Genomic DNA, 23,396 nt, shown 5'->3' with positions numbered 1-23,396 from the left:
AAGGGATTTGGCCAATTTTATATGCAACTATGGACTAAGCGTACTCAACGACGGATCACCTACATTTGTTCGTGGCACGTCTACAGCAGCTGCCTCGACCTCTGTCTCGTTTCCAGAAGCCTTCTGTCTTCCGCTTGTTGGTGCACAGATCTGGACATTCGCGCCAGTGACCACCTTCTAACCTATGTTCAGTTCAGGTGGTTTCGCCGCACGCACACACGCTACATCCGTCAAACCGACTGGACACTGTTCAAGGCATCTGTCAAGTCTGGCTGTGAGCACACGACTGATCCATTCGAGGTAGAGAACATCATTGCTTCTTCACTGCGTGACACAACCAAACAGGTTAACCTACCGATGCAGAGAGCAGCACTTGACTCCCAATACGAGGCCCTTCGTGCAATGCGTCGCCGTGCCGAACGCCGATACAGACGAACGAAGTTGCCTTCAGACCTTTCCGCCTGTCGTCGAGCTCAGCGACATGTTCTTCAGCATCTTGACAAGATCGACAGGCAACGTTGGAGAAATTTCTGTGGATCTCTGAACCCCAGGCAACCTCTATCTAAGATCTGGCGGGTGGTACGAAGTTTGCAGACAACTCCCCAACAACGTCAACCATTTCAAGCTGTTTCTCTACATAAGGGACGGACAGAAGTTGAGATAGCCAGTGAATACTGTAGCTTCATTGTGGACACCACTGATGGTCTTGCCACTAATGAACCTCTTACTACCGTTACGCCTCCATTGTCTGACGAGCGCCTTGATGTACGTTTTACAATGCATGAGCTTGACGCTACGATTTCTGCCTCCCGCCGATCATCGGCACCAGGACCTGACGGAATCACGTATGCTGCACTCAACCATCTTAATACAGAAGCACGACGTATCCTGTTATCTCATTATAACACCTCATGGGAGTCAGGAGAAGTCCCAGTTCATTAGAAATGCAGTCGCATTATTGCATTGCTTATGCCGGGGAAGTGTCCTTATGCACTTTCCTCCTGCAGACGAATCGCCTTAGCCAGCTGGGTCGAAAAAGTGATGGAAAGAATGGTACTGTCAAGATTAGAGTGGCTTCTATAGAGCAACAACTGCTTTCTTGCATTTATGAACGGCTTCAGAAGAGGCCGATCTGCCATTGATGGTGTGGTCGACTTGATCACCAGTGTTGAAGAGGAAAGAAGCCGACGCAGACTAGTGGCGGCGGTCTTCTTAGACACTAAGGGTGCCTACGATAATGTGCTGCATTATGCGATCCTTACCGCACTGGAAGATTTCGACATCGGTGGACGACTGTACGCTTGCATTTTTAGCTACCTTAGGGACCGCACCATTTACATGACGACAAATAACGGAGACACCGATCGATATAAGGTTCGTCCCCCAAGGAGGAGTTCTCAGCTCGATCCTATTCAATGTTACAATGATTGGCCTAGCAGCAGAACTTCCCAGCACGGTGAAGATCAATGCATACGCTGATGACATAGGCATATGGGCATCCAGAACTACTCGTCCGCAATTACGAGCTCGACTACAGCGTGCAGTGACGATCACATACAAATATCTACGACGTCAGGGGCTCACTTTTTCTATCTACAAATGCGCAGTGCTTGCGTTAACGCGCAAGCATATGTCAAAATACCCGATATTTAATAATGGGACAGCGATACCTGCTGTAACGCACCACAAGTTCCTTGGGGTTGTCGTACACAGAGATCTATCGTGGACGAGGCATGTCGCAGTACTTAAAACTAAATCGAAGAGCTTTGCTCTCATTCTTTGCCCTGTAGCAGGAGCAAGATGGGGCCCATCAGAATCATCGCTACTTCAATTGTACAATTATCTATTTGTGGGATACATTCGATACAGCATGCCGGTGCTCTCCAATATGAGACCTAGTTGTGTGAAGACGTTAGAGAGTGTTCAAGCTGAATGCTTACGAAGATGCTTGGGTCTACCGCGCTGTACTTCAACAAATGGGGCAATCGCAAAGGCTCGGGCTTGTCCCATCAGTGTATACATGCTCTGCGAGCCACTTAGATTTCACCTCCGATTGCTGAGCAGACACAGACAGCATCCCCTGTCAGTACTACCCGCCACTCACCCATATTGCAGTTTCTAAAGAGTAATATCGTGGCATGAAAATATTATACCATCAAGGTTTTCTCCGCCAAATGCCCCTGCAGTGCCTCCATGGGTCCTGCCTAAACCACATGTTTCTTTTACGATACCTGGAATCACGAAGAAGTCGCTCATTTCTTCTGTTGGCCTCAGACAACTGACCCTACATCACATTTATACAACGTACAGTGGTTCTCTGCACGTGTACACCGACGGATCCACCACGCTAAACACCTCCACCGCAGCCCTTGTCATCCCAGACATGGATATCGCTCGACGATTCAAAGTGGACCATAAAACCACATCAACTGCCGCAGAACTTGTCGCTATCCGGGAGGCAATAAGATTTATTTCCGGAGAGCGACCTCGAGCCTGGACGATTTTCTGTGATGCCAAACCCGCTTTGCAAACCATTAATTGCATCATGAAGCAAGGTCCGTATTACAGCTTGGCAATATAAATCACAGAACTTATTCAGGTTGCTTCCACAAATGGTCATCTTATATTTTCCAGTAGATTCCCGCTCATTGCGGCGTGATGGGAAACGAAGAGGCAGACGCTGAAGCTAAAAGTGCCTTAAGCAGTGCCCCTGAAGTACGCATTGCGTTTTCACGAGCTGACAGGAACGCCCTGCTTCGCTGCGTGATGCGCAGCTACACACTTCAGCACTGGACAAAACCGGAACGGCGACATCAGCGACTTCACAAATGGGACCCGGAAATGAGGTTCCGCATGCCCCCTAAATTGAAACGGCCACTCACAAGTATGATCCACCGCATTCGTCTTAGTGTAGCGTACACCAGACGTTACGCACATATCATCGGTCGCAGTGACACCGGTCTTAATTGTGAACACTGTGATGTGCCAGAAACAGTTGAGCACCTATTTTGTGTCTGCCCAGCATACGGACGTGAACGACAAACACTGATTTCTTCTACTGAACTATACCGCAGTAGGTCATTAACTGATGAGACCATGTTGGGCCCTTGGCCAGACACCAACAGTGCAACTGCGGTCAGAAGAGCAGTTATAACCTTTTTGGAAACAACTGGACTATGTGCGCGGCTATGAAATGTGTCTCAGCTAGAAAGAACACTACATACTCACCTCTCTATCTCACCATCGTCATCCATTATTCTTTCTTTTCCCCTTCCCCTTTCCCCAGTGTAGAGTAGCAGGCTAGAGCAAGCTATTGCTCAGGCCGACCTCTCTGCCTTTCTGTAAATAAACTTACCTCCTCCTCCTCGAAACAGTGTTACAGCATATACCAGGAGTGAATAATGATGAGTGGGGCTTGGGACATGATGAGGTAATATGTGAGGTTGGAAGCTGCATGCGTTCTTTTTGGTGCCGATGAGTGAGTGTCCAGTTAAAGAATCATTGTCTCGACATACAGATTTGTATGACTGATTCTTGTTTGTTTTCTTTTCTTGAAACTGCATTACTGCATGGCAGTCAGTGTATATTGCTTCGATTTTTTTGGAATGAAGTAATTTCACTCACTGTACAGACTTTTTGAGGATTTCAGTATCGAAGCGTACGCTAGTGCACACGGAATAGGGAAATTTACGTGATCGCACTGCGTACCCTATCGTTAGGCAGAAAATTCGTGCTGTAAAATACTGTCGTTTTCAGTGACATAGACTTTATTTAGCCTAGGACGGTACATCGGTTTCTGCTGGGCATCATGCGAGCACCGTAAACTGTACTCTCGACGTCTGTTCTTGCCAGACCTCTGCAGTCACTTTATGCCTACCTCATATATATATATATATATATATATATATATATATATATATATATATATATATATATATATATATATATATATATATATATATATATATGCGATCACGCAGTGGTCATTTAGCTAAAACACTTGCCTGAGTTGGACCAGGTCGGATAGTTCCGGGATTCGTAGACGACCCAGGCTGAAACAAGAAGACAACCAAAATCAACACTGCAGCCTAAATTCACTTTTCATAGAAGTTTAGTGAACTTGTGATGCAATCCGTCCTAAACACTGTAGCACTAATTATAATGAGTATATGACCGAGCTTTGTGAGTGGTGAGTGTTAAGAAAACTTGGGTAGTGTGCTGAAGTAAAAATGCTTTAGTGTCAGCAATCATTTCTATTCAGGCATATCTCTTATGAAACAATAATAGTTGAATGCGTAATATGGGGCCTTAATTATATTTTAAATTATTTTGAAAACCCAATAAATTTTGCTTACTTTTGAAATTACAAAAAAGCATGCAGTCAAACAATATATGCAAACAAAATTGACCTATGTCACTGATTAGCACAAATATACGTTCAGTTCGGCGTAGCTAAGCATCTATTTGGCGTAGCGTAAGCCGGCTAGTCACCGTTAGTTCACACTGGCAACTAAAGCACCGGTTGCGTGACCTTTTATGACTGGCGATCAAAAAGCGAATTATCGTCACACCAACAGAGGCTGCATGCGAGGAACCTGAAATTGAAACGCCGGAGAGTCACGTCCAGATCTCGTTTTCAGTGAGAACTCTGAAAACTGGCGCCAGCCGAGAGGGCGAAGTGAACAGAGCGCGCTGCATATGTGGTCTTGTTCGCGAATACGCAGCGTTCCCAGTAGTCATAGAGTTTTATTCGAGAGAAGAACCAGCCAATGTAATGACGCTGATGCCCTAAGCCACGGTGTTAGTGCTTGCAGCAAAAAAGCCTCCAAAGCCAAAAAAATCACAACATATCCACGAAGTGCACGATAATGAGTGGAGCATAGCGTCCATCCGTACATACTTTCTTGCATCCGCCCATTTGTGCGACCCTCCGTGCGTCCGTTCTAGCTTTCATCCATCCGTCCGTGTATCCGTTCGTGCGCTCGTTTGTCTGTTCGCCTACTCATGTGTGCGTGCCTCCGCTCGTCCGTGTGTTCATCCCTGCAGTTGTCAATTCATGCGTCCATCTCTCATCCATTCCTCTGTGCGTCCGCCCATGCATCTGCCTGTCTGTTCATTCGTTCATGTCTCCGTACCTCTCGCGAACACTTCAGGTACCACCACTTCACATTTTTAATCATATATGCTGCATACAGAAGTGCCGACATCCAGTGGACATTCTAAGGACTAAATAAAAGGTGGCACTCGCGCACTTTCTCCCAGCCTGCGTTTCGTGTCTACTTCCCACCTTTCACTGCCTCACGTTTATGGCTGTATACTAGTTCACTATATTCAAGGCACGGTGGCCCAACCCTCACTTACCTTTGCTAAAGTTAAGGAGGTTGTGCTCAGCGAGTTTAAAGTGGGGACCTTTTTCTGGTCAGATAGTGCTAAAAGTGCTTCCTTCTGATACTAGATTTTTTTAAAGTAAGCATCAAACTGAAGGGCAGTTTTATTATTGATTCAGTCTCCAATAATTTTCACTGTAAGTTGTTTCATTAGAAACAATTACCTTTTTAGTCATGATTAACGTGCGTGGGTCTTCTCAATTGAAATAGTGTGCGCGTTCCGCTCCTTTAGTCCGGCTGTGAAGGTGGCTAACTACTACTGCGACTACCACATGCATCGCGGGCGCATGATCCACGGAATAGGGAGCTTCGCCCTTAAAAAAGCCCCTGCTGGGTGTAACGAATCACTCGCTCGCGAGGGTTGGCTAGCCATGCACGTCTCCAGCCTTCCTAGCTGCGCTCAAACTACGAGGAGAATTTTCGGGTGTCACATATTGTCACGACTGCGGCGAGCATCTGCGACAACGACAGGCCTCTGCGGGAAGTCATCCGGGAGATTTTGAGGGAGGAGCTTCGGCAGCTTGCTTTAATTCCAGCAACTGAACCGACGCCGACATTGTCTTTTGTCGCTGATGTTGTCCGGGATGAGGTCCGCCAGGCTCTCTCTTCATCCGGCTATAATGGTGTGCGACGACATTTTACTTATGCTGATGCAGTCCGACGCCCCGTCGTCGCGCCTTCAGCACAGCAGACTCCAATGACTGGACAACCACCAACCCTGCAAACACAGCCACTGTCAGTATCGACCACTTTCGCAACCTCACCGATTCCTCCGACAAGACAAATGCCGTATAACCAACATGCCCCACAACGTGGCCCAATAGTGAGTCTCCACTTACCTACCAGTGTCGGAAAACCGATTTGTGGCGTACCACTGACCGTCGACCGGTATGCTTTCATTGTGGCGAAGCTGGGCACGTCTACAGAGTTTGCCGTTATCGCGACGCTCAGTACTCGAGATTTCCTCGCTACCCTGATTACGTTGCGTACGACGATCAACGCATGTACAACTACGCCCATGTGAACACACCGCCGCAGAATCCAGTAATGCCCAGATCACGTTCTCCGTCTCCTGCGCGGCCCAGTTGACCTAATCGTCGCAGTTTTGCCGACGTCACCAGGGGCAGGTCCCCTAGCCCGCGACGGGGAAACTAGACGCAGCGACCTCGGGGGGTGGGGTTGCCAATATTCAAAATTCCGAACAGCCCCCATTGCAGACAAGTGACAGCTCGAAGCCATCGATACCGAAGAAGACGACAGCAACGACTAATTCGACGAATGAGACAACTGCCGACGTAACCGACGTTATCAGCGCTGAACTCGTCGTTCACATTGACGGCCACCAAGTGACGGCACTTGTGGACACTGGCTCCCACTTTTCTATAATAAGCCTACAGCTAGCCGAAAGACTCGGGAAGGTGAAAATGCCATGGCAAGGACCCAATATAAGAACTGCAGGAGGTCAGTTGATGACACCGGTTGGAAAGTGCACGGCCCGACTCTTCATTGCTGGTTCCACCTTTGTCGCCACCCTCGTCATTCTCCACGAGTGCTGTAAACAGCTCATATTGAAAATGGATTTCTTGCGCGAATACGGGGCTGTGATTGACATCCGTGACAGAAGCGTAACGTTCACTGTAAGCTTGGAGACTGCTACAGATGAGGAACGCCAGCCACCTCACTTCCGTATTGCCGATGACGACGTCATACTGCCGCCACGAAGTTGTTCTCTCGTATCCGTGCACTGTGACAAATTACGAAATGGTACTGGCGTCGCTGAACACATCAAGGAGCTCGCATTCACTAGCGACATTTCTGTTGCCAGGGCTGTCATCACTGTTATTGACGGATGCGCTGAACTGCTATTGACAAATTTCAGCAGAGAACGCCGACACATAGTTAAAGACACGGCTGTTGCCTATTTTGACGAACTCTCGCAAACAGAAGATTGTCATTTAGTGGAGGAAGCAGCAGCGTCTACTATCACTACACCGACACCTGTAGACGTTGGTCCAATGTTATCTCCCATTGAGCGAGACCGCCTTCTCACGCTGATCAACAAGTTCCACGGCTGCTTCTCATCCACATCAAGAGTTGGTCAAACGGCACTGACGAAACACCGCATCATCACGAATTCCGATGCCAGACCCATCCGGCAAAATCCTTATCGAGTCGCCCCAAAGGAGCGTGAGGTAATTCAAAAACAGGTGAAAACGATGCTAGAAGGTGGTGTTATTCGGCCGTCTAACAGTCCTTGGGCATCACGTGTAGTTCTCGTCAAAAAGAAGGATGGTAGCTTGCGTTTCTGCGTCGACTACCGTAAGCTTAATCAGATAACAAAAAAGGACGTCTACCCTCTGCCGCGTATTGATGATTCATTGGATAGACTACGAAACGCACGCTACTTTTCGTCTATGGACTTAAAAAGCGGCTACTGGCAAATTGAAGAGGATGAGAGAGATCGTGAGAAGACCGTCTTTGTTACGCCCGACGGACTTTATGAATTTCAGGTTCTTCCTTTCGGTTTGTGTTCGGCGCCAGCAACATTCCAGTGTCTCATGGACACGGTTCTGTCGGGACTTAAGTGGCAAACCTGCTTGGTGTACCTCGATGACGTGATTGTCTTTTCGGCGACTTTCGAGGAACACTTACGAAGGCTCGAAGCAGTTTTTGAAGCAATACGCTTGGCCGGTCTCACTCTAAAACCCGAAAAGTGCCACTTCGGCTTCCACGAACTTCGATTCCTCGGTCACGTCGTGAGCAGCGAAGGGATCAGACCCGACCTGGATAAAATTGCCGCCGTGGCAAACTTCCCGACACCATCAGACAAAAAAATCAGTGCGACGTTTTTTTAGGTCTCTGTGCCTACTACCGGCGGTTTATTGCTAATTTTTCGCGCATCGCATGGCAATTGATACAGCTTACTCGGGAAGATACCCCCTTCAGATGGGGCGAAGACCAACAGCAGGCATTTCACGAGCTTCGTCAGCGAATATAATCACCCCCCGTGCTGGCCCACTTCGATGAAGACGCACCGACAATACTTCATACAGACGCTAGTAATGTGGGTCTTGGAGCAGTGCTCGTACAGTCGAAGGACAACAATGAAAACTTGATCGCCTATGCTAGCAGGACGCTGTCCCGAGCTAAAGCTAATTACACTACGACGGAAAAAGAATGTCTTGCAATGGTATGGGCAGTCCTGAAATTTCGTCCTTATTTGTACGGCCACCCTTTCACCGTTATCAGCGATCACCACTCTTTCTGTTGGTTAGTCAACTTGAAAGGTCCTTCTGGCCGCCTTGTACGATGGAGTCTTCGGCTCCAAGAATTTGACTTCACTGTTGCCTACAAGTCGGGAAAACGACACACCGATGCCGACTGTCTTTCTCGGTCTCCTGTTGAGACGGCATCCCCGGACAACGACGATGACGACACGGCCTTTCTCGGAATTGTGGACATTGCCACCTTTTCTCAACAGCAGCGTAGCGATGCTGAGCTGCTACCACTTATAGATTACCTACAAGGGCGAGCGAATTGCGTTCCGAAGTTATTTGCGAGAGGGCTGCCGTCGTACTGCTTGCGAAATGACGTTCTTTATAAGAGGAACTTTTCACCCACCGGCAGCAGCTACTTGCTCTTCGTTCCTTCTTCGCTTCGCCGTGAGGTACTGCAAGCCTGTCTTGACGAACCTACCACTGGTCACTTGGGTTACGCAAGAACATTGGCGAGGATAAGGCAGAACGATTACTGGCCAAGACTTGCCGAAGTTGTCAAAACTTACGTGCAGGCATGTCTAGATTGCCAGCGCCGCAAGCCACCATCCATCAAACCAGCTGGCCTGCTGCAGCCTGTTCGAGTACCGGCGACACCGTTTGCACAAATTGGCATGGATTTTCTTAGCCCCTTTCCAAAGTCTGCCACTGGAAACAGATGAATAATCGTCGCCACGGATTACCTGACCCGATACCCGGAGACAGGCGCTCTGCCACGGGCAACAGCAGCTGAAGCGGCGCAATTTTTCATCGAAGCCATCGTCTTAAGACACGGTGCCCCCGCAATAGTAATCACCGACAGAGGTACTGCGTTCATGGCCGAGCTTTTGAACACTATTTTCCGACTAAGTGGTACAGCTCACAGGAAGACAACGGCGTATCATCCCCAGACCAACGGGCTCACCGAACGCCTCAACAAGACCCTGGCTGACATGATAAGCATGTACGTAGATGTAGAGCACAAGAACTGGGACATTATTTTCCCCTACGTCACGTTCGCCTACAACACAGCTCGTCAAGAGACCTTTCGGAAGACACCCTTTAGTCTCCTCTACGGACGCGAGGTTACAACAACGGTAGACGCAATGCTCCCTCATGAAAATGATGGCAATGAGACAGACGCCCAAGAGTTTACCCAGCTAGCAGAAGAAGCCAGACAACTTGCCAGGTTGCGAATATCCAAACAGCAAGACGACGATGCCAAGTATTACAACCTCCGGCACAGACCCGTCATATACAACGTGGACGACAAAGTATGGGTCTGGACACCTGTTCGTCAGCGTGGGCTTTCCGAAAAGCTGTTGCGAAGATACTTCGGACCCTACAAGGTTCTGCGACGCATTAGTGACGTCAACTACGAGGTTGTTCCGGACGGCGTGCAGTGTTCAAAGCGGCGCAGACATTCACCAGATATTGTCCACGTGCTTCGGATGAAGCCTTACTTTCAGTGACTAACTGTGCACTTTTGGTTTCGCCTTGCTTCTCAAACGTTTAACATCCGTACGATGTTTTTTTAAAGGGGGAATAATGACGCGCGTATGTGCCAGTGGTGAGGACAACGAAGGAGCGCGAGTGTCTTTTGCCGAGGGTAAAAGACGAAGAAGTCGTTGCAGTCTGTTTCCTGCGATCGATAAATCGTATTTGTTTGAGGCGCAATATTTAGAAATGCTCCATGAATACAACTTGACTTACCGCCTCCAATGCAGCACAAACGCGTAACGAACGCGCTGTCTTTAGTCCGTGCTAAGGAATGCAGCACAAACGCTTTCCGAACGCGCTGAATTGAAGGCGGTGGCAAGTCAAGTTCAAGATAAAAAAACTATTTTGATTACGGGAAAAGATAGTGAAGAATTCATTTTCTCTTTATTTTGACAACTTTTAGCTTCAAATAAACGCGGCCTTATAAATTGGATACTGTGCTTGAGCTGCTGCGCTCTGCCATCTCCATTCCAAGTACTTAGTGGTGGCCATGGTGGCACATACGCAAAGGAACGCACTCGTTCGTATCTGGCAGCAAAGACCTGTTCAATGAATAAATACAATGAGCCTGCATATAAAGAAATGCTGGCGCCATTTCTGTGCATCGCTGATTGTTGGTTGCCGCATCTTTGCAACTGCAGTCGCACGACTTAAAAATTGGTGAGGATGTGACTAGCCAAAGCAGTCGTTTCGCGACCCATGCGAGCAGTCGCAAACGGTCGTGCGGCTAGTGCTAGTCACCGCTGTGAACCAGCCTTTAGCAAATAAACAAGACTAACAAAAACACGTTTTCGTTATCTTGAGTTTAGGAACTGAAGTGTTTCTCGAGGGTCACAAGTTTGTACAGCAATATAGGAAGTTTGATTGTCAGAAACACAAGCAAAAACTAGGTGGTGTTGGAAGCATTATGAGATATTCTCACCAAGCAAGCTTTAGGTAATCATTCAAGCACAATTAGCCCCTACAGCAGTTAGCCTCTCACGAAGACGAGAACATGGCTCTGGGAGAATTGAAAGATTGTTAACATATGTACTGCCACGTACAGCAACAGGCGGAAATATAAGCATATTTATAGTCATATCCTTGTCTTAAAATCATGCGCTGGCACTCAAGATGAAAGACGTAGAAAGCGCGTAGCACTAATGTGTTTTGCCATGGGCAAGTGCGTGCTTGCGTTCCATACGTGCAGCGTATCGGGGTCTAAACAGGACAAGAATTGCTTTTTTTATGCAGTGGTACCTTTGGACCTACCACCAGTGGTACCCTTTGTGCCCACATACTTCTTCCTCTACCTCGGTGTTCTGAAGCTCAGTTCAGTCAGCTGGCCACATTCATGCAACATAGTCCAGCAAAGGCTGAAAGCGGGCGGAAAAGAGGCAGTTTGTGCACTTTCAGCAGGCCCCGCCATATGAAAGAAAGCTAGTCCAATATCTCACCCCGCTAGCTGACTCCCACAAGACCCAGACTCCACTCAAGATGCGCTAAGGTCACATCTCCAAAGACGTTCGAGTCGTTCAAGCACAGTTTTTTCGTCACCGACGCACTAAACAATAATGTGCAGCAAGCATAAGAGAGTAATTACGGCATTCTTCTCAGTGCGGCAATGAAAATGTAGAGGTCACCGCATGAAGCACGGGGCACTCACACAATTCTTATCTGCAACGCTACAACAACCAGATGTGATATCCTTTTAGGAGGTGCACTGCACTCTATCAATTTCTTGTTAGAAATCTAACACCGATAAACACAATACCACAAATGCTCTTTCAGTTGCCATGCGCTTTTTTAAGCACGTAAAAGTAGTCAATCACACACTCAACAACTCAGATATTTGGAACTTTCTTAGAGAAATCATATCCACAACCTTACCGCTAACCAGCTTGTTTGTACTAAAAATCTACCGTGCACCTAAATCTCGACGAGACGAACTTGGAAACCTTTTTTATGCTGCGCAAAATCCAGCCAAAAACTTAAAAATTCTCGGAGATTCCATTGCGTATCATCCCGTGTGGTGATACCACACATGAACTCCGAAGATTGCCAACTAGCTCACGCTAAGACCCTTGATCACTTAACATTATAACATAACCTCAGCTAGATAAGAGAATAGGCAAAGTGGGAACAGGAATTCTTGCCCTAACTGAACAATGGTCAACGGCTTCAATAAATGCTCATGAATTATTCTGATTAGGAACTCGCGAATTGGCCACAACATTGTGGTCACAGAGACTGCTTTAGCACTAACTCATACTCTCTATTGTGAGATTATATTAAAAATCGGGAGGCATTTCGACGCATCAGAGCTCCTGACAGTACGACGCCCCGCCATGAGTGAATGGCTTCTATCTTCACAGGCAAATTTGAAAGATGCAACCAAAGAGCTAACTATGACAATGAAGGTCACAGAGGTGCACAAACACTTACGTATACTTTGGAAAGGCAGAACAGGTCTTACCAAGCAATGGAAGAAAAAGCTGTTCAAGTGGCCCAAGCTTCAAAAAGGGATCACACAGATTATGACAGAAGCGGAAAAATACGCCGATAGCGTCCAAAACACAGCATGCACGACTTCTGCGACCTCCTGAATAGCATGCTGAATATATTCAAAACATGGTCAATTCACCAAGCTTTACTCAACCCGCACATACGAGAACCCAAACTCAAAACACCATTCGTACTATTCGTCACAGAACACGGCTCGATGAGGACGACCTCCTGCGAACGCTGCAACAGAGATACAAATTTACAGAATCTCAGCCTGAATACATAGTCTGTGCACACTATGAAGATAAGCATGGAGACATCACAGACGCAGAAGGGAGGGCAGCCCTTATAATTGTAAATAAAGCATGGCATCAGCATCATACGATAACCACAATTCACTTCTATGCAATCTCGATGATAAGGCCATTCACAACTCAATGACTTTTACAAAAACAACGCACAGAGAGCACACTTCCTCATGAATGGCGGCATTTAGAAATCACATTGATTCCATCAATTGGCGAACTTTAGTCCTCTTGAAATCTGACACCCATATCGCTGACATCGTGTGTGGAAACGCTCTTTGCACACGTTGTTCTAATACGACTGCATGATTACCTAGAGACGACAAACGTCTTTTCTACCGCCTTATATTGGTTACCGTGCTACATTTTCAACACCGGACTCACTGCTGAAATTTAAAGATGTCTTAGGCGGGCCAACTGTGGCTCAAATTAGAGAATTTTCGGCCTTGGAGCTTAAGGGACGTATAATAATGTCTCTCGTGACGTCACTTTAAACAACCTTGGGTCTTGATTGATTTGTGGGGTTTAACGTCCCAAAACCACTATATGATTATGAGAGACGCCGTAGTGGAGGGCTCCGGAAATTTTGACCACCTGGGGTTCTTTAACGTGCGCCCAAATCTGAGCACACGGGCCTACAACATTTCCGCCTCCATTGGAAATGCAGCCGCCACAGCCGGGAATCGAACCCGCGACCTGCGGGTCAGCAGCCGAGTACCTTAGCCACTAGACCACCGCGGCGGGGCCAACCTTGGGTCTTCTAGACGTCGTAAACACATCTACATATACGCGCGTGCGTCTTTTTTTCTGTCCCCATGGTGACCATTGGCCTTAAGGAGCTTCGGTGAGATACTTCAAGGCTATCTGGTAGAGGCACTTAGAAAGGTTAAGTTTTGTCACCTAACCTGTTCAGCGTGATTTTGGCGAAGCTACCACCCCTACTACACAGAATTCGGAACCTTCAGTATGGGCTCTGTGGCAATGACGACACAATATAGGTAAGAAAAGTGTCAGGCGGCGTCATTGAAGACGCACTAGCGTCGCTGTCAATGTAGTTCAAGAATATGCATTTGCCGGATACTCACTTGCGAAGCCGAAAAGTTGGAATTCCTGCGGGTGTTTCAACTTGGTAAAAGTACTTACATATTACTACGTGTTACCGTTCATCTAAATGCAAGTTTTATTTCAAGGCTAAATAGGCTCCACATATCAGGTCTTCATAAGCAACACAATATTAGGTCTTCATATACAACCCTCTCCCAACTACTGCGCAAACAAATTACCCAAGTGACTCATGAATAAGCGCACTGTGCACCACCACCTTTGTTTGTTTGTTTGTTTTGAAAAATGTACTCTCTGATTGGTGCAGTCCCTCATCATGAGGTGATAGACCTATTTTCCGTACCACAACCTACACTCAAACCGAGACAAACCCAATGAGCATCCTTCCAGCACGGCAGTAAAAGCTGCTTTAGGGTACCCTCATTACGCATCAACGCATCTAATTCTACAACTTTCAGTTCACAACACTATAAGAAAACTTAGTGAAGGACATTGTATCAGCTAAATAGAACGCCTCTAGCGGACAGGACTGTGTCGTCTCATCTTATTTTTCTTGAGATGCAGCGTGTGAAGCAAACGACAGCAATAACCGAAATAACTTTCACTGAAGATTCGCAAGGAAACTGAACGAGCCGCCTTACCCAGCAATATGAACCCTGATCGATTTAAAGGCCGTAAACGGGCAAGAATTTAAGCTGTAATGTGAGTCATACGTAACGGTACATCAAACGCACCAATCTTCACACATCAAGATGTGGCTTCGTATGCACAGAAACGGGCCTTGTGTCACGTCGTAGTGGGTGATGTCTCATCGTAGGGGGCGTCTTCGGTGGCGCGGTAGGTATCGGTGACGCTTAAAACAGCGGACAGAGGCACGGCAGAGGACACTGTCGTAGCTATCATATGCACATCACATATACCAATATTGGACAAACCAACTACTGTGTTTACTGATTCTCAAACTGCCTGTCGGAATATTGAGAAAGGAACGGTCACACCCTACTACCACCATCTCCTGAGTTCTGTACATTCCATTTTACTACACAGCGTCTCGTCTGGACACCTGGTCACGCCTCTCTCTATGGCCATGTACACGATGATGTGGTAGTTCGAGGGCTTGGAAATCGGACGTCACCGGAAAAGCTGGGCAAATCAGACGAAGCACCGAATGACGCATTAAACTACCCTGAGACGTAACAATATTACCTTCAAAGCCGTATGAATTTTACACCATCCCACAAATCACTCAACCGAGAAGACGTGGTTGCCTGGCTGGAGCTTCAGACTAATTTGTTTTCCTGTCTTTACAACCTTCATCTCTCCTACCCCATACCATATGCCACGTACTGCATCTAAGATAAAGTGAATACCACATCTTGTCACTGCATCTGGGAATGCTCACAAAGCCAGGCTACTAGTCTGTCCCTTCAACCTCACGTTTCTCCTCGAAGACTAGGCTGACCGTCTCTGAGCTGCAAGAGCAGCGTCGGTTGATCCAGAGGGCACGAGAAAAGGCGAGAACCGAAGGGGACCTGAACTAAGGTTTCAATCAAGGAGAACTATACTTTTCAACTGCATGAATAAAATTTTTGTATTGTCTCTCCATTTGCGAGTCATTTATGAAAGAGATCTGGCGCCATAACACTGACAGCATGTAGATAGTGATCTACAACATGACTACAACATGTAGGCTGATTCTGAAGAAATGGCGTTGTTTCAGGTTAACTCATCAACACCTGGTGACCACCGATGCGCCTCACGAGAAGTTTGTCGTAGACCTGCCACGCCTGTGTAGCCTTCGAACGTGCTTATCAAGTCAACAGAAAGACATGAAACAATTATTTGAGGGCCACAAGCCACCCGGGAGAAGTCCACGTGCCTCATGCGGTTGTTTGTTTGAAACCTCTGCTTTACTTCATTTGCTAAAATGCGCTAGCAAGTAATAAAACACATAATATTTAAACATCAATTATGAAAAAAACATAATTAAAATAGAGCACTTACCTGACCTGGAAGAGGCATCATTTCCAGAAGTACTGGATGGATCAACTGCTTGAAAGATCACAGCACGACCATAAGAATTGAGCCCATATACAAGGAAAGGCTTTCAACAAAATTTCAGTTGATAGACAAATTTTGTCTTGAAAGGCGGTGTAATAACTCTACAGTAAAGTTTTTTGTACAAAAGCCACATTGTAGTGCCCGAATCATTTGAATTAATCTGCCACTATGCCGGCAATTGCTAGAGGTCACGAACTGTTGTTTTTATCTTTTGTTTAGGAATTGTGGAGGATATGAAAAATAATTCTAATGAACGAGAAAATTCGTAACACCTTGTTTTGTTCCCTTTCTGGACATTTGAAAATGTTTCAGCGATTATTTGGGTCGCCCTTCTTTTTCATCTCGCATATACCCACTTTATTCTTAGTACACTACCCGTCTGAACCTTGAAAATAAAAAACAGCAAAACATATGTATCTTAATGGGTTAACGCGGACTTCTAGGCTAATTCTGGGTCTTTCCTTGACGTAAACGCAGTAGGGTAGAACAGAAGCCTTTGAAGTACCTTGTAACAAACCTGAACTCCAGCACTAGAAATAAAGTGCAGAGCTAGGTGACCCGTTCCCCGGTAGAATCACGTTCATTTCGTCACTCTTACGCGGAACACGTGGCTGCGCATGTTGTCTTCGTTAGTAGAGGCAGCCAATATTCACCGAAATGAACAGAGTTTTAAATACGACACTCAATCTTGCAATGGGATACTTGTAACGATGTTTATGACACACTAGTAACAGCAGTTCAGATAAGTACAACTGCACCACGTAACAAAATCACTTCAGTGTGATATAAAAAAAGAATCATTGGTGTGGCGTGACGTAAATATCACAGAAAAATACAAAAAGAAAAGCGGACAAGCATGGTCGCTTAGCTTTAAAAAATCACTTGTTAACACAAAACGTTTGGCTTGTTTTCTATCAGTGTGGCACGATTTAGCCATTAATCTTCTGCTCTCTTCCCAGCTATCTTTCTCATGCGACTGCGTTCATACATGTAAAAATTGTCAATCAAAATCAAATATTACACATAGTTGAAGAGCAACTTCAGTACGTAAGTCTTACAAAGTGTGCTTCTATATTTAGGAAATGCATTGGTACGTAATTCTAAAGACTGTAGTGTTTATTTTGCTAGGAAGCTCGAGGAATAAAATGGCCACAGAGAAACCCGCCAGTGCGCGGCGATCTTGGAAAAAGTGGGCGCAAGCTCCTGTTTTGCAACATTACAGGCAGATGACGTCCGTAGCTCACGCAGCTACACTACGTGCACTACGTACACCTACGCTACCACGCTAACGTGAAATCTGAAAAATACCGCGCGTACGAGAAGCGGTACGGGTAACATACGTATCTGCGCATGCGCACTTAGATTCCAGTAGCACGTTACATCCGGTAACCTGGTAAACCCGGTATACTATAACTCTCTATTGTTTGACGCCAGCACCAGCGTGGCTCCGTGAAAGAATAATGAGCTTGCACGCAGCGGACCTGGTATTAAGCCCCATTGTGCCCTTGGTACTGATTTTTTTCTTATGTGTACAGATATTGGTTACAGATGGTGGCAGTGGTTGCGGTGGTAGACAACTACGGTGCCGTGCGCAATCAGATTTTTGACCTTATAGCAGTTTCGTAAAAAAAATGCGTCTTGACAAAAGATCACTTGCTTGGTTGGGACCAGCACCGGTTCCTACAGGTGATGGAGAAGGTGACCGCTGTAACGAGTAACACACAATAATTGAGATAAAAAAACAAAGTGAAGCAAATATGCACAACTTTACAATAATATTATAACAAAATTGGAAAAAAACGTTAGTGAACAATTAAAATATTTCGGGTTTCCACGTTCAATGTGTCGCCTCGAGATAAATAATAATGCTGTGACGTTATAATACATGAGTAGAGTCCATGTACACGCTAATGGGCACTTCCCGCTTGGGATGAGTGAAAGATATCCTTACAGCTTGACGAGAATGGCGTTGCCGTTCTCCGTCATAAGAGAGTTGACGATGATAATAAATGGTGCGTGGGGTGTAGCATCTGAAAACCATCATGAGATTATGATGAAGCCACAGTGGAGGGATCCGGGAATTTTGACAACCTGCGGTTTTTTAGCGTGCGCCCGCACCTGAGCACACGGGCCAACAGCATACATCCCTCCATCTAAACTGCAGCTGCAGCAGCCTGGATTCGATGCCGCGACCTGCGTGTCAGCAGCTGAGTACCTCAGCCACTAGAACACCTCGGCGGGGCATCTTCAGAGAGAGCACACGGAAAAGGGCCACATGTTTTTGCGTCAACTTCAGCACCGCCATCTGAAACATAACGTTTGCCTCGAGGATAAGGACACCTCCTACTGCGCACTAGCGCTGAGTGTGGGCAACTAAAGAGTTTCGATAGAATAAAGGTGCGTTTTGCAATATGATAATGTTCTGTGTTAGCATTTTCAGGAGCCAGCATTGCGACGTGCTACAAACGTGGATACTTTTTTACGATACTCACAGCATATTCACACTACAGTTCCCACGCACATGTGCCCAAAACATCCATGTTTAGCAGATGCTACAGATGGTAACACTTTGTAAAAGGCCCCCGTTGCTGCAGCCTGACAGAACAGCGCAGGTGCAGGAACGGTCAGCCCCATTGTCATAGGAGAGGAAACGAAGGAAAAGTCCATGTGTGTGCAGGGCGCAAGCTCTTGTTTTGCGACATTACTGACAGATGACGTCCGTATCTCACGCAGCTACACCTCTGCTTTATTAATGCCAGCTAAATCTGGGCGATTCAACATAGTTAAGGCGCTGTCTTTGTTATCACGTGGGGCCGCGGAAGAATCAAGGACTCAAATGGTACTGCCAGCAGAAGGCAATAGTCTTTATGTGGCCTTTGCTACGAGCTTCCAGGTTCATTGACTTTTTTTAGACATTAAGCATCTTCTGCCGTAGGCTCTTTATATAGGCAAAACTTTTCGTGGTGTTTACACCCCCATAACGCACGCGCGTGGTCTTTCTCGTATCTTTTCTCACACGCTCCCCTCTCTTTCGCCTCACAAGGCAGACGAAGACAGTGTCGATAGCGAGTTTCTTCGTCGACTAAACCGGTTAATCACGCTGTACAACAATTCACTGGCCACTCCGTATATATAAGCACTCGATCTTGATCTATAAGATAGTGGCGATAGGACGATTTTCTTCTATCTCCCCCACATTCACCGCCACCCTAAAAGACTCATAAATGTGAATTAAGACGTGCCAAGAACTCCTGTGCGTTCTTCGACAATAAAAATATAGCAGCGTCTCCGTTACCACAAAGCTGGCTGCGGGTCTGTATGTCCCAGCGGGGTTTTCGTCGATCACTGCCAACTAGCACCGATTGAAAAGTTCTAATAGAAAACACCGGTGAATCACTGAGTGCTTTTCGCCTTCACAGCTCTCACTTTTGTGCAATGCTTGGTTGAGCACCAGCGTCAACGCGAGCGCTACTGTATTTGTTAACGCCCGCTGCTTTGCATATACACATGGTTCTCTTTTGCAAAAGATTTAGTTTTTTGTGGTGAACTAGCATTTTACCTCGACCTTTAAAAACACCGCTTTTTAATGTAAGCTGTCGCAATTAGCATAAAAGTTGTAGAAAGTGCGTTGTACTGAATCGATCGATGGTCGGTGACCCAGTTGTTTATGAGTGAAAGGGTCTCTCTTTTCAAATACGCAGCTCACATGACATACAAGACGTGAAAAGTTCAATGTAATGCACTGTTGTGCTCTTTTTTAGACCTCACTCTCCCTTGCATTCCCTAACTGCTTGTTTATTGTGTTGTGTGTGGCTATTCTGTTCATTACCAACCCGCGTGGCTTTGCTCTCTTTTCTTTTATTCATAGCGTGTGTCTCGTTTTAGCAGCCCTCATGCCTTTATATTTTAAACGGGAGATTCTTCTGCAACTGCCATCGCGTAATCAGATCTCATGCTACATGACGCCAACAGACAAAAAGTGTGTTTCCCACTCGCCATATTAATGCCTGTGGCACTGTCTGACGCTCGCACGTTTAGCCGCACCTTTATAAGACAAATGCTTGGGCTAGTTGGTGATTGGGAGTCAACATAATTGTACAGCGCAAGACTACTAGTAGTAACGACGTAACTATAGAAGAAGAGACAAGGACAGAAAGAGCGATGACTTCATCTGAAATTTTATTAGTGAAAAAGCTGAAAATATATACTCGTGAGAGAAGAACACCACACAATCGTACAACCTATTGCATCGCAGCAAGACCATCATCATCTCATTATATAGTTACAACGCCGCAGCTGGGCACTAATTCACAATTCATTGTGTCAAAGCCAGAAACTCGATTTCTTTTTTAGTGAGGGCAAGCGAAGGCATGCTGACGATCACCCAGTACTTGATTTCATTAGCCTCCATAATGTTCCGTGTTTGCTGGATATGGTGTTTGGCAACAACAGTGCATTTTTCGAATTCCGGTTTGCATGTAACTTAGAAGTGTGGCAGCTTGGGCTAGTTGGTAAGGCATGACGATAGTTATAGCGTGAGAACAACACGACGACACAGAGACACGTGTCTTTCGTGTCCTTCTTTTCTCCGTGTCGTCGTTTTGTTCTCGCGCTATAACTATCATCGTCCCGTCTGCAACCACAATCTGTACAGTGAATGCCCAAATGAGCCTGCACAGCTGAGTATACATTTTAATGTCTCCTTTAAAGGTTTATTCCGGCACCGGCCCATTTGCCCAACATATATGCTGCCGCATGACAACGGGATCAAATAAACGACGGCTATCACACATGCTACGAATAGCCTTCTATGTTTGATTGAGCAGCAGCTCCTTCGTGTGGACTGCGCATTCACCCGTTTGCACAGCACTGAAAGCTTTTATGGGGCACAGAGAAAACCAGCTTCACATCTACCCTATCCCCTATCTTTTTTTCAAAGTGTGAGAAATCTTATGTAGATAGGAAATCACAGACACGCGCTTTGAGCTACTAGCCACGCAGTTAAACTGGTTCTTCTAGTCCCTGTTTAGTTTTCCTAAGCATCTTTTCCACCTCCGAAACAAGCACATGGACGGGGAAACCAGCACTGATCAGACGGGAAGCCTGCTTAACGAAGCTGCTGATTAACAAGTGGCCACAAGACTTTCGGAGGGCATTTCTTAAACAATGATTTGCGATCCCTTTCTTTACGAGCTTTGAATGAGCCGACAAGTGCGGAAGGAGAGGCTTGCTTCTTCTAGGCTCATATTTTCAGTAAAGGTGACCCCTTGAAATGTTTATTCTCAAATCTATAAACCTTAACGAATCCTCCTGCGGAAGCTCATGCGTCATAATGAGAGGCGCAGTGCACTCATCCAAAATACGTAATATATTTCAAACGGCACCTTCAAAGCCCCTATCATCGCAGTGTAAAAGCACATGAAAATCGTCTACAAAACAAAGCACCTTTAGGACAGCCGTTCTGTTGAGATGGCTAACCAAGAGTCTGTCATGGTGAGCTAAAAATTATCACTTAAAACAGGTGATATACAAAAACCGATGCACACTCCGCTTTTTTGAAGAAAAAAGTGCCTTCGTTCCATGTTACATATGTTGTTTTTAGGTAAAGCCAACGAGTTCAAGAAAGCCACTGACTGTTATGCCCGCAGCATTCTGGAATGCAACTGAACAGAAGTTGTCAATGCAGTCCTCAGCACACCGTAGTAGCGTGTCATGTGGTAAAGAGTAGTAAAGATCCTTGATATCAACGGAGCAGGCACTTAATCTATTATTGTTACGTGACAGAAATGAGATGATATCATTAGAATCTTTCACCAGAAAAGGGTCTACGATGGTCAGCAAGTTTACCTCATCTCGTAAAAGCAAGGCCAATTCCTTCTGCCACGTTCCATTTTCCGAAACAATAACTCGAAGCGGCCAGACTACTTTGTGAGTCTTTACCGTAAAAAATAAATCTAAGCTAATCTTTTCGCTTTTGTCAACGGATCTTGCAAGCTTACTTATTTTCAGTGCGTCGCACAAGGTCTTGGCCTCAGTTTATACTTTTCTCAGCGTTAGGTCGCTTCGGCATTCGAGCACGGAGCTTATAGCTTGCTAACTTTTGAGTAGAGCACTTCATTCCGCAACACAGGGAAACCCCATCCTTATCCACCGTCCACCGTCAAGAAGGCTTGTGAAATCTCTTCGAAAAACGTGACAACACGGTGAAAAGGCAAGTTATTTAGGTCTTGTGTACACTGCGACAGAACCTGAATGCCTTCAGCTACACCTCTATCTGTTTCGGCCTCAGGAGCCCGTTTGGCTACTTGCCTTACAAGTGTCAGAATTTCTGCAGGTACCAGCTGAGGTTGTGTCGTGAACTTAGGACCCAAGCTTAACACACGCTGTACACAGTCCGGGATGGGCACCTCACACGCAGTGTGGATTGGGTTGCTCGGTGAGGGTTTCTTCCTGGGAGTGATGGCCTAAAGGTGTGCAAGCATCTGTTGCCAGATGAACTCGGTCGTTCTGCCAGTGGAGACGAAAAACTCCATCCACTTTTTCGTGGCCCTTCGAGGGCTGTCGGTACTGTTCACTTGAAAGAACATAACGTCCAAAAGCAGGCGCGCTCGACGTTTCCATTCCGAGCGAAGAATTTTGCAAATTCCAATGCCATATCTCGTCAAAGTGGTGATGCCTCCGAACAACAGCTTGGCTGCAGGCAGTAGAAATTTGAGGCGTAATCAATATGCGCAATAAGCAATAAGTGTGCGCTTGGAACTCAGAAACGGCAATGAGGGTGGCGAGGTGACACGGATTAGAGCTTTGAAACTTCCGTTTCGAACATATTACGTCTTTTCAAGGAGTGCATGGCACCTCTAATTCTCACGCATGATCTTCCACAGAATGCTTCGTTAAGGTTTTTATACTTGAAGCTAAACATTTCAAGTGATCACCTTTGCTCTAAATATGAGCCTAGAGAAAGCGACCCTCTTCTGCTGTTCTTTCCGGCTTATTCAAAGCTCGTAAACAGAGGGATTGCAAATTATTGTTTAGGAAATGCCCTGCGAAAGCCTTGCGGCCACTCGTTAATCAGCAGCTCCATTGAGCAGGCTTCCCGTCTGATCAGCGCTGGTTTCCCCGATCAAGTGCTGGTTTCGGTGGCGAAAAAGATGCTCAGGACAATTAAACAGGGACGAGAATCACCAGTGAACTGCGTGGCTAGTAGCTCAAAGCACGTAGCTCTGATTACCTATCTACGTAGCGTTTTTCACCATTTCAAAAAGATGTTGATAAGGTAGATGTGAAGGTGATTTTCTCTGCCCCATAAAAGCTTTCAGCGCCCTGCAAACGGGTCAATGTGC

The 23,396-nt window shown here is 46.2% G+C and overlaps 1 protein-coding gene across 4 annotated transcripts in view; it reads right to left on the bottom strand.

Annotated features, from left to right (window-relative positions):
- Positions 1–23,396, bottom strand: part of LOC119167425 (uncharacterized) — a 179,152-nt gene that overhangs the window by 32,642 nt on the left and 123,114 nt on the right. For all 4 annotated transcript variants that reach the window (XM_075866351.1, XM_075866353.1, XM_075866350.1 and 1 more), the window contains 3 exons: positions 17,711–17,758; positions 15,997–16,041; positions 4,005–4,052 (listed from right to left, as the gene is read on the bottom strand). In XM_075866351.1, the coding sequence (XP_075722466.1) occupies positions 4,005–4,052; positions 15,997–16,041; positions 17,711–17,758 (141 nt within the window). The remainder of the gene's footprint in view (positions 1–4,004; positions 4,053–15,996; positions 16,042–17,710; positions 17,759–23,396) is intronic.

Source organism: Rhipicephalus microplus, chromosome 6 (genome assembly GCF_043290135.1).
Source record: "Rhipicephalus microplus isolate Deutch F79 chromosome 6, USDA_Rmic, whole genome shotgun sequence".
In the NCBI taxonomy this organism is placed as follows: domain Eukaryota; kingdom Metazoa; phylum Arthropoda; class Arachnida; order Ixodida; family Ixodidae; genus Rhipicephalus; species Rhipicephalus microplus.
The sequence above is the reverse complement of the archived record's forward strand: the minus strand, read 5'-3'. Positions and strand labels throughout refer to the sequence as shown.